General features: G+C 40.5%; 1 protein-coding gene across 10 annotated transcripts in view; it reads left to right on the plus strand.

Moving 5' to 3' along the window:
• LOC111970517 (transcriptional enhancer factor TEF-5-like) overlaps positions 1 to 11,715 on the plus strand; it is an 85,508-nt gene that overhangs the window by 52,042 nt on the left and 21,751 nt on the right. For 2 of the 10 annotated variants that reach the window (XM_023997369.2, XM_070445927.1), the window contains exons 4-6: positions 939 to 1,003; positions 4,249 to 4,311; positions 8,086 to 8,097. In XM_023997369.2, coding sequence (XP_023853137.1) covers positions 939 to 1,003; positions 4,249 to 4,311; positions 8,086 to 8,097 — 140 coding nt within the window. Of the gene's footprint in view, positions 1 to 938; positions 1,004 to 4,248; positions 4,322 to 4,455; positions 4,519 to 8,085; positions 8,098 to 10,087; positions 10,219 to 10,444; positions 10,489 to 10,642; positions 10,700 to 11,447; positions 11,513 to 11,715 lie in introns of all 10 variants that reach the window. The other 8 variants (XM_070445914.1, XM_070445916.1, XM_070445919.1 and 5 more) reach the window with 8 other exon arrangements.

The following is an 11,715-nucleotide window of genomic DNA, read 5'->3' on the forward strand; positions in this document are numbered from 1 at the left end:
TGCACATTCACACCGATCCTCTTGGGGGAACTTCCTATCATTTCTCTTACTAGTCAGCAAATGTTAAAATGAGATGTTTTGAGATGCAGACCTCCCTACCTAGTACAAAGAAACACAAACTGTACCTGGAAAATCCAACAAACTTGACAACCCTGGAAAATACTAATCACTTTGAGCATTGATAGATTCCACTGTTCGGTTGCTCTCTCATTTGAAAAACGTTCAGATAAGTTGCATTCAGAGCAAATGAACCCCTTTAAAGCCCCTGTCATCTGTCTGAGAGAAAGCCATTAAAGCCAAGAATAGAAGGCCCTTCTCTGCCCGACCTGTTTGTGCAGAATGTCAAGTGTAGATGTTACATAATGAACAACATGTTCCTTCTATTTTTTTTTAAAGTACTGTGTCTGTAATTATGTGACGCATGAGCTAAAAGTCAGGAGGTGTCAGACGAGCTAATGAAATCAAAGCTCCTGAACTAGCCAGTTGTCGTTCTTTTATACGCCTGTTGAAAACATTTTAGAAGTGGTGTCCCAGGGTCAGTGATATAAAGAAATGTTCACCTACTGACTGAGAGGTTGAGTAATGTGTGTGTTCCTAAGAAGAAGCTTTTGGGAGGTCGACGGTGTGCGGCACCTAGCATTCTGTTGAGATCCTGTAGCTATTTAGCAGCAGACCTTTAGCTCCACCTTGTGTTTGTTGTGAATAATCATGTTAATGTAGAAGTAGCCCACAGACACAGATCTAGGATCAGCCTTTTCTTTCCAAATATGAACAATCTTTTGGGTGAAAAATGCTTAACTGACCATAGTTCAGAGCCTACTCCTTTATCACCYGTGTACCAGCTATAGAAAAGCTGTATGGTTGCTAAATGTGTCAATGAGATTTGTCTTTGTTTCCAGGTTATATTCTTCATGGTGTTGTTCACCTCTCTGTTCCAGGTCGTAATGAGTTGATAGCTAGGTACATCAAGCTGAGGACAGGCAAAACCCGCACCAGAAAACAGGTAACAATACTTTTTTATTTTACAGCAATGGGTTGATAAAAAGTTTTTACCACTCAGACTTTATAAAGACTTGATTTTACATTACATTTACATTGAMGTCATTTAGCAGACACTCATATCCTGAACGATTTTACCTACATTTATTATTAGAAGTCAAATGAAATAAAATGTTATTTGTCACATACACGTGTTCATCAGATGTTATTGCGGGTGTAGCCAAATGCTTGTGCTTCTTGTTCCGACAGTGCAGTAATATCTAACAAGTTATATCTACCAATTTCACAACAAATACCTAATACACACAAATCTAAGTAAAGGAATGGAATTAAGAATATATTAATATATGGACGGGCAATGTCAGAGCGGCATAGACTGAGATACTGTAGATAGTATAGAATACAGTATATACATATGAGATGAGTAATGCAAGATATGTAAACATTATTAAAGTGACATTATTTAAAGTGACTAGTGTTCCATTTATTAAAGTGGCAAATGATTTCAAGTCTGTGTATGTAGACTGTCAGCCTCTCTGTGCTAGTGATGGCAGCCTCTCTGTGCTAGTGATGGCTATTTAACAGTCTGATGGCATTGAGATAGAAAAGTCTACAAGACGTATTAGATATCCTGTAGCTGTAACATTTGGAACATGGGAACTACAGTTGAAGTCGGAACTTTACATACACTTAGGTTGGAATCATTAAAACTTGTTTTTCAACCACTCCAAAAATGTAATGTTAACAAACTATAGTTTTGGCAAATCGGTTAGGACATCTACTTTGTGCATGACACAAGTMATTTTTCAAACAATTTTTTACAGACAGATTATTTCACTTATAATTCACTGTATCAGAATTCCAGTGGGTCAGAAGKTACACTAAGTTGACGGTGCCTTTAAACAGCTTAGAAAATTCCAGAAAATTATGTCATGATTTAGAAGCTTCTGATAGGCTAATTGACATCATTTGAGTCAATTGGAGGTGTACCTGTGGATGTATTTCAAGGCTTACCTTCAAACTCAGTGCCTCTTTGCTTGACATCATRGGAAAATCAAAAGAAATTGACCTCAGATTGACCAAGACCAAAATTGACCAAGACCTCAGAAAAACATTGTAGACCTCCACAAGTCTGGTTCATCCTTGGGAGCAATTTCCAAACACCTGAAGGTACCACATTCATCTGTACAAACAWTAGTACGCAAGTATAAACACCATGGGACCACGCTGCCGTCATACCGCTCAGGAAGGAAACGCGTTCTGTCTCCTAGAGATGAACGTACTTTGGTGCAAAAAGTGCAAATCAATCCCAGAACAACAGCAAAGGACCTTGTGAAGATGCTGGAGGAAACAGGTACAAAAGTATCTRTATCCACAGTAAAACAAGTCCTATATCGGCATAACCTGAAAGGCCACTCAGCAAGGAAGAAGCCACTGCTCCTAAACCGCTGTGAGGCCGTTGGTAAAATTGAATAAATGCAGAGTCAGGCGCAGGACACAGTTCTGAGTAATAATCCAAGATTTACTCAATAAAAGGTAACTGAGCCACACGTGGTCCCGTGTGGCTCAGTTGGTAGAGCATGGCGCTTGCAACGCCAGGGTTGTGGGTTCATTCCCCATGGGGGGACCAGGATGAATATGGATGAATATGTATGAACTTTCCAATTTGTAAGTCGCTCTGGATAAGAGCGTCTGCTAAATGACTTAAATGTAATGTAATGTAAAATTCCAACAAAGAACGTATACAATAAACAAAAGCACGAACAACGAGAACCCACATGACAAACAATAACGCACAAAACAGAGAGGGAAGCCATAGGGTTAAATAAGGAACATACCGTAATTAGTAGAATAGAAATCAGGTGTGTATAATGAAGACAAAACCAAACAAAAATGAAACATGGATCGGTGGCGACTAGAAAGCCGGTGASGTCGACCGCCGAACGCCGCCCAAACAAGGAAAGGGACCAACTTCGGCGGAAGTCGTGACAACCGCCATAAAAAAGCCAGACTACTGTTTGCAACTGCACATGGGGACAAAGATGGTACTYTTTGCGAAATGTCCTCTGGTCTGATGAAAGAAAAATAGAACTGTTTGGCCATAATGACCGTCGTTATGTTTGGAGGAAAAACACCATCCCAACCGTGAAGCATGGCGGTGGCAGCATCATGTTGTGGGGGTGCTTTGCTGCAGGAGTGACTGGTGCACTTCACAACATAGATAGCATCATGAGAGAGGAAATTATGTGGATATATTGAAGCAACATCTCAAGACATCAGTCAGGAGGTTAAACCTTGGTCGCAAATGGGTCTTCCAAATGGACAATGACCCCAAGCATACTTCCAAAGTTGTGGCAAAATGGCTTAAGTACAACAAAATCCAGGTATTGGAGTGGCCATCACAAAGCCCTGACCTCAATCCTATAGAACATTTGTGGGCAGAACTGAAAAAGCATGTGCGAGCAAGGAGGCATACAAACCTGACATAGTTACACCAGCTCTGTCAGGAGGAATGGGCCAAAATTCACCCAACTTATTGTGGGAAGCTTGTGGAAGTCTACCCGAAACGTTTGACCTAAGTTAAACAATTTAAAGGCAATTCTACCAAATACCTTTTGAGTGTATGTAAACTTCTGACCCACTGGGAATGTGATGAAAGAAATAAAAGCTGAAATAAATCATTCTCTCTACTATTATTCTGACATTTCACATTCTTAAAATAAAGTGGTGATCCTAACTGACTTAAGACAGGGAATTTTTACTAGGATTAMATTTCAGGAATTGTGAAAAACTGAGTTTAAATGTATTTGGCTAAGCTGTATGTAAACTTCTGACTTCAACTGTAGATGTATTGCAGTAACAGCTCAGTCAATTGTGTCAGTATTCTGTTAATTTGAAATTACATTTGTCTGTCTTTTCTATTTGTACTGAAGACAAGTAACACCATCCAACTCAAATCAAAGACACAAAAAATACAAATAACGTAGTGTTGTGTGAATCGCCTTCATTTAATGTTTGAGGAGCTGTATAATATTGTTTGTGTTTGGTGTGTGTGCGGGCGTGCGTGTGTGTGTGCTTGTATCCATGTGTATGTCCGTGTGTGTGTGTTTGTGTTTGGTATGTGTATGCTTGTATCCATGTGTATGTCCATGTGTGTGTTTGGTGTGTGTGTGTGTGTTTGTATCCATGTGTATGTCCATGTGTGTGTGCATACTCTATGATTTTTATAACTGTCTCGCACCCCTTTAGGTATCTAGTCACATACAGGTGTTAGCACGGAAGAAAGTTCGAGAATACCAAGCAGGTATCAAGGTAGGTGCTACTGAACAGGCCTCCTGCCAACTGTGACTGGGCTTCTCTTTCCTCCTTGGTTACGGCCTCTCTTGTCGTCTCTCTCTCGGTCTCCTTTTCTCTTCTTCTCTTGGCTCTTCTCCTCTTGGCTCTTCTTCTCTGCAGGTTTCTAGCCATTTGCAGGTTCTCGCCCGGAGAAAATCTCGCGAGATCCAGTCAAAGCTGAAGGTATGCGCTTCTCTGCGGGCTGGGCGGGGCTTGGCTTTGCGCTAACCAATTAGCACTTTAGTTTTTCTTACAGCCGTAGATGGATAGGTTCTCCGTGACTAGAAAATACCAACCCTWGTAAATAGTACTGCAGGAGACCCCCAGTCTGCATAGGGGTGTATTGGCTTGAGGTCACTGTGTGACTCATCATGTAGGCTAACGTGTCTGGGAGAGACTAGAGCAACAAGTTATAGCTAGTAGCTACCATGCATGCATGCACGGCACAGGGCGCAACGGGCAAAAAATATGGTCATCTGTTGACCACTGAAATACATCTCAATGCTTAGTACAGTACTGTACAAAGCTGTAAAGAAATGACATTATAGGAGCTGTCTTTATTATACTGCTTATCCTGTATACAGTAACTCAGCCTGTGGTGTAGCCTAGAGGAATGCTGTGAGCAGTATGATCTGTCTGTGGTGAACGGTGTTGCTGCATGATGGCCTTGTCGCTACAGCTGCACGCCTGTCCCTACTGTACCTATGCCAGCCATGCTTCTGCCTATAGGCTTTCCTCAAATCTTCCTCTGCCTTCAACCCTTCTCTCCGCTCTGACCCCAATCTCCATTGGATGTCTCTGAATGTTCTTCCTTATGAGAGTTAACTACTCCAATCGTATGCAAATACCTACATGTTAGAATTAAACCATCATACTCTATACACTACTATAGCAGTATGCTTAGAACAAGTGTCCTACTGTACCTGTATACTTCTGCTATACTTCTACTATTTCTAGATAATATTGGGTGTGCCCTATTCTTCATCATCCTCCTTCTGCTTATATTCAGCAGAATATATATACATATACAGTGCATTCTGAAACTATTCAGACCCTTTGACCTTTTCCACATCACGCTACAGCCTTATTCTAAAATKGATTAAATTAGCATTTTCCGCATCAGTCTACATACAATACCCCATAATGACAAAGCTAAAACAGGTTAAACATGTTTTTTTAAACACATAAATACCTAAGTATTCAGACCCTTTGCTATGAGACTCGAAATTGAGCTCAGGTGCATCCTGTTTCCATTGATCATCCTTGAGAAGTTTGTACAACTTGATTGGAGTCCACCTGTGGTAAATACAATTCTTTGGACATTAATTATATAGACACAGCTGTCTATAGAAAGGCCCACAGTTGACAGTGCATGTCAGAGCAAAAACCAAGYCAYGAGGTCGAAGGAATTGTCCATAGAGCTCCGAAACAGGATTGTGTCAAGGCAAAAAATGTCTGCAGCATTGAAGGTCCCCAAGAACACAGTGGCCTCCATCATTCTTAAATGGAAGAAGTTTGGAACCACCAAGACTATTCCTAAAGCTGGCCGCCAGGCCAAACTGAGCAATCAGGGGAGAAAGGCCTTGGTCAGGGAGGTGACCAAGAACCCGATGGTCACTCTGACAGACCTCCAGAGTTCCTCTGTGGAGATGGGAGAAACTTAAAGGACTGTCAGACAATGAGAAACAAGATCCTCTGGTCTGATGAGACCAAGATTGAACTCTTTGGCCTGAATGCCAAGTGTCACGTCTGGAGGAAACCTGCCACCATCCCTAGAGTGAAGCATGGGGGTGGCAGCATCATGGTGTGGGATGTTTTTCCGTGGCAGGGACTGGGAGTCTAGTCAGGATAGAGGAGAAAGATGAACAGAGCAAAGTGCAGAGAGATCCTTGATGAAAACCTGCTCCAGAGCACTCAGGACCTCAGACTGGGGCGAAGGTTCTCCTTCCAACAGRACAATGACCCTAAGCACACAGCCAAGACAACATTTTCTAAAAACCTGTTTTTGCTTTGTCATTATAGGGTACTGTGTGTAGATTGATGAGGGGAAAAAACAATTTAATACATTTTAAATTAAGACTGTAACGTAACAAAATGTTGGGAAAAATCAAGGGGTCTGAATACTTTCGCGAATGCACTATATATATGGTCATTGCTTAGGGTCATTGTCCTATATATATATATATATATATATATATATATATATATGAATATATAATGAATATATGCCACTTGTCTTCATTCCATCAGAGGACGGCAGGCAGAAGGGTGACAGTTACACTAATCCTCATCCAGTTTAGATCTTCATTAAATCCCTCAACCCCAAAACAATTACAAACACAAAGTGAATCAGCGTACAGTTAAAGTGTGCCTGTGTGCAGTTAAATTGTGTTCAAGTGTATATTACCGTCAGTTAGCATACTGTATAAATAATTTCCCCAAAATGTAGTTGGTAGTTCACCCTCTACCTTCATTGAAGTTTATTGGACCTTCTTTATTTAGACTTCTCTATGTATTTGCTAGTAGACTGTATCCAGTAGACTGATTATTGTAACCACCTCAGTGTTTGGACATGTATTTGAATGAGAGGGAAATACTGTACCCGTCCTTACATTATTGKCCATTGCGTTGTTCCTGTCCCAGATAAATTCAGCTCCCATTTCCTTACATCAGGACTCCTTGAGGAGTATTAAGATATAACTACATAAGAGATGTTCTAGTTAGTTTAGCATTCTGCTCTTGCTTTAGTATTCAGTTAGCTGATGTGAGATATATGCAGCCCACCTGTCATATGTTTAACACCCCTGGCTTAGAGCCAGCAGATATAATGCATTATCCTTAGAACGAGTTAATAATAAAACATTATATGTCCTGCCTTTGTATGTAACAGTTTTTCAACAGGCTCAAAAGGAAATGATACTAAGTCATTATAAAGTCTTGCAATACATTTATGAGTGCATCCTAACTGTATTATACCTTCTATCGCTATAATGAATTATCCTGTTGTCTTTCAGTTAGTTACCTCTCTATCTCTTATATGAATTATACCTGTTGTCTTCAGTTAGTTACCTAACTCTATCTTATATGAATTATACCTGTTGCTTTTCAGTAGTTACCTAACTCTATCTCTTAATGAATTATCCTGTTGTCTTTCAGTTAGTTACTACTCATATCTCTATGATGAATTATCCTGTTGTCTTTCAGTTAGTTACCTAACTCTATCTCTGTAATTGAATATACCTGTTGTCTTTCAGTTAGTTACCTAACTCTATCCTTAATTAATTATCCTGTTGTCTTTCAGTTAGTTACCTAACTCTATCTCTGTAATAATATTCCTGTTGTCTTTCAGTTATTTACCTAACTCTATCTCTGTAAGATTATTCCTTTGTCTTTCAGTTATTTACCTAACTCTATCTCTGTAATAATTATTCCTGTTGTCTTTCAGTTATTTACTAACTCTATCTCTGTAATTAATTATTCCTGTTGTCTTTCAGTTAGTTACCTAACTCTATCTGTAATAATTATTCCTGTTGTCTTTCAGTTATGTTAGCTAACTTTCTTCAGGATAAGAAAGCATTCATTTTATGTCAACATCCTAATGGCCTACGGTACATCTAGAACTTGTTCATTATTGATGTTTTTAGTTTGTACTGACACAGCCTATTAGCAAACCCATAGTTTATCACAATATCCCTATAATTATATGCCTTTAGATGTGTATACTAATGGTTTCTCTTTCCTTTGATTTAGGCCATGAATTTGGTAAGTGGATTTGACTTTTACGATTTGCTTCCCACCTGCTTGGCGGTGCCAGTGCATCGTCCACTCTGCTAATGCCCTCTGCTGGCATGGCAACCCAACCTCACTGCTATCCTATAATGAAGCAGATCTTAGCCATAGGAAACGTGTGTGCTTGGAACCACATTGCTGTGCATCGTACCTGATCATGATAATAATTGATTATCATGTTTTTGCAGGGTGGTTCTGCTTCTCTGAGGACACACTTCTTTGTAACACTTGTTTAGTGTATGCTACGTACAAAAATAAGTCTGCAACAGCATTAGCAAACATTCCATGTCAGTTCCAAATCAAATCAAAATGTATTGGTCATGCACACATATTTAGCAGATGTTATTGCGGGTGTAGCGAAATGCTTCCATGTCCATAGGCTATTATTGATACAAATTGTGATCCAAGAGGATGTTGAGGCATGGTGGAATTTGGATGCAAAACCAGACACTTTTTCTGATCAATACTTTGAAGGACCAATATCACGATCCAATTGAGCATCCGCAAGATAATATTGTAATTATTTTCACTGTGATATTTTGGTCCAATTATGAGGCAACGCATTAATGTTCATAGGTTCAGAGATCTTCTATACTGTTCGCAGTTCTATGACCCCATCCACTACCAATATGTACGGTACTACTTAACCTAGGGCTGCACTAACACTATTTAGTGCTAGAATCGTSACATTGTGATACTGTAGAGAAACATAAACATTGCCTGTGTTCCTCTACCTGGTCAGAGTCTATAGTCAGTTGTGGCTCAGTAAATCACTGCTACCAGTTTCACACAGCGCACTCGCTGTGTTTTGGTACTTTCAGTTGACTTTGTTTACGCTAAAGATTTGGCATTTGGAGATTCTTTAGGTCAGCTTTCTGCTGCTTCTACAGGTACATGTCTTTCCTATTTCAAGACGTGAAGTAATACTACCAACAAGGCAAATGTAGGATATGTTGTTTCCTTCTACGAAATGTCACATAGTTGCACAATGATGAGAATACACCAAAAGGTGTTGGCCTTTAGAGATACTTCACTTTTCCCTCTTACTCTGCTTTGTACAATGACAATATGGTTGCAATATATTGCTATGAGGGTTAAGATACTGGTTCAAGTGTGCTGAGGCACACACAAAGTGTTGTTTCTGATGTTTCAGGATTTTTTTGTTGCTGGTAGACATACAGTAATGTTGAATGCTCTCGATTGTCCAGGTACAAACATGCCAAGCTTAACCATAACCATCTACGCTTTGCTTTTCTATCTCTGACCATTACAATCAGCAGAACGTTCCAGACAAATCACATTCATACCAATTGTTATCTGACCACATACAGTGCAGTGTACTGGCCAATGCGACCATTAGTCCTACAGTATATATTCATCAAGAGTCCTGTTTCTCTGTATTGACAAGAKGAACTTTTTGTTCTATTTTACTGTCTTTTTCCATAATAGGAGTGGTTGTGTCAACCACAGTTTCTCACAGACAGTCTGTCTTTCTGCAGGAGGCATTTCCTTCAAGGTCTCTACTAATTAGAATCATGTGACTCCTGGAATGTTCTCGTTGATTATGTGGCTTAAAATCTTTTTGATCTGCTTCGTTGAATTAATCATAAACATGTTCTCTTCACGTCTTCTTTTTCATTATTGTAGCCTACTAGTACTCCACACGTAGTTGAAGTTAAGACTTAGATGTTTTATTTATTTATTAGATCGGCTGTTTGTTTACTGAAGATCCTAATGGGAGTACATAAGAAGATCAGAGAATGTTATATTTACAGTATAAATATAGTAGTGATAGCTAGTAGGAATTGTTGTAACTGTTGTTGTTTTTTAAACTACTGAACCAACTGTGTTCCTCTCGGGGCACTGTGAGTAGCCTAATAGTTACTTCAACCAGGTCAGWGTATATTAGGTGTTAGACTGCTCTCTAGTGGTGCATCTCCCTCACTTCCCCCTCCTCGTCCACAGGACCAGGCATCTAAAGACAAGGCCCTCCAGAACATGGCAGCGTTGTCGTCTGCTCAGATTGTGTCTCCGAGCCTGATCAAGAGCCAGCTACCCCCACTGCCCCACTCTCCCTACCCCCCGCAAGCCAGGGTGAGCCCTTCTACACTGGTTTTGGGGTTGCAATGATTGCTTTTTCTCTGCATTGATAGTATTTACATTATTGTTGTACTAGTAGTTGATGTAGGCTATGGGAATACAGTACAGTCCCTGAGCTACTTCATGTAAAGCTTGACCAAATGAGCCTGTGAATATATAACTTGAGGACAGAGCTTTTGTGAAACTCTGTGAAACCGACTCTGTTATCTTTGCCTTCCAGTTTTGGCCAGGCCCTATCCCAGGACAACCCGGCCCCTCTCAGGAGTGAGTGTGACTGTGTTTACTATCTGTTGAGTGACAGGTTCAGGTGTTTGGACTGTTCGTTTGATTGGTTGTTTGTTTGATTGACACTTGTGACTGGAATTGGAATGGCGGGTTCTCTTTGGCATGTTTAACGGATCGCATTTGTGCACATCAGGCTGATTCTAGAGCTCAACCAGGGAAGGACTCCTGGGTTTGGCCGCGCCAGCTATGCGTAAGTTTCCTCCTGGTCCAGCTGTAGCACAAGGCAGCACTAACTCTGCTTCAGTATGTGTCCTGCTCCTGCACTAACTTCACGACCAGGGCACAACCAGCTTCACGTCTGAGAGAGAGACCAAACATGCTGTGAAGTTGTTTGCAAAGTCGTTCCGTTCTGGCCATTTGGCATGTAAAGAGGTTACACGATAGGGTGATTTCATGACAAACTGGGGGCATAATGTTACATTAGTCTATGACAGCACCTAACTTGAGATCCATGTTTGTCACTCCAATATTAAAGCAAATCTTCCATTGACATCTATGCATGACTTGCACAAAAAGCGTATCTGAAGTTAGGATTTGGCCCATTGTGAACGTTCACGTGTCACACTTAAGCATCGCTCTGAAATGATGTGCCACAATCACACACAGAGAAACATCAATCAAATAATCAATCCACCAACCAATCAGTGTATGTAAAAAGCATCACTAAATGTATGGTGTAGAGTGGTGACAGAGTGAAGCAGAGGTGGACTTACGCCTAGCTGGTGCAGCCACAGACACATGCCTATGTTGAGAAACGTGTCATAATACTGTGGATCCACGTCTGTCTGACATGCCAATGAAGCCCAAAGCCACATGCCACTAGCATAACCAGGTTTCACATGGAATTTCACTTTTGGAAATATGTGGAATAAACACAGCTGGATGAAAACGGAAAAGTTTGACTCCTCAACTGTGATGTGATAATCATTCTCTTTCAGTATCAAACCTTTTGCACCGTCTCCATACACAACTCTACCAGGCCCTCCCCCTCCCCCTATATCAAGTGAGTATGGAGTCAAAGTCAGTTAGCATTCATACAGTACATCCTCATTCATGATCCCTAAAAGAGGGAACTGTCCAATGATGACAGTAATGATACACGTGATATAACATACACATCAGCACTATATCTGGTGCTTAACATTAATACAGAAATTAAACATCAGCTTTGGAGACCTCAGCCTGAGTGCTTCTCTCTGTCTCTGT

Source organism: Salvelinus sp. IW2-2015, linkage group LG1 (genome assembly GCF_002910315.2).
Source record: "Salvelinus sp. IW2-2015 linkage group LG1, ASM291031v2, whole genome shotgun sequence".
In the NCBI taxonomy this organism is placed as follows: Eukaryota; Metazoa; Chordata; class Actinopteri; order Salmoniformes; family Salmonidae; genus Salvelinus; species Salvelinus sp. IW2-2015.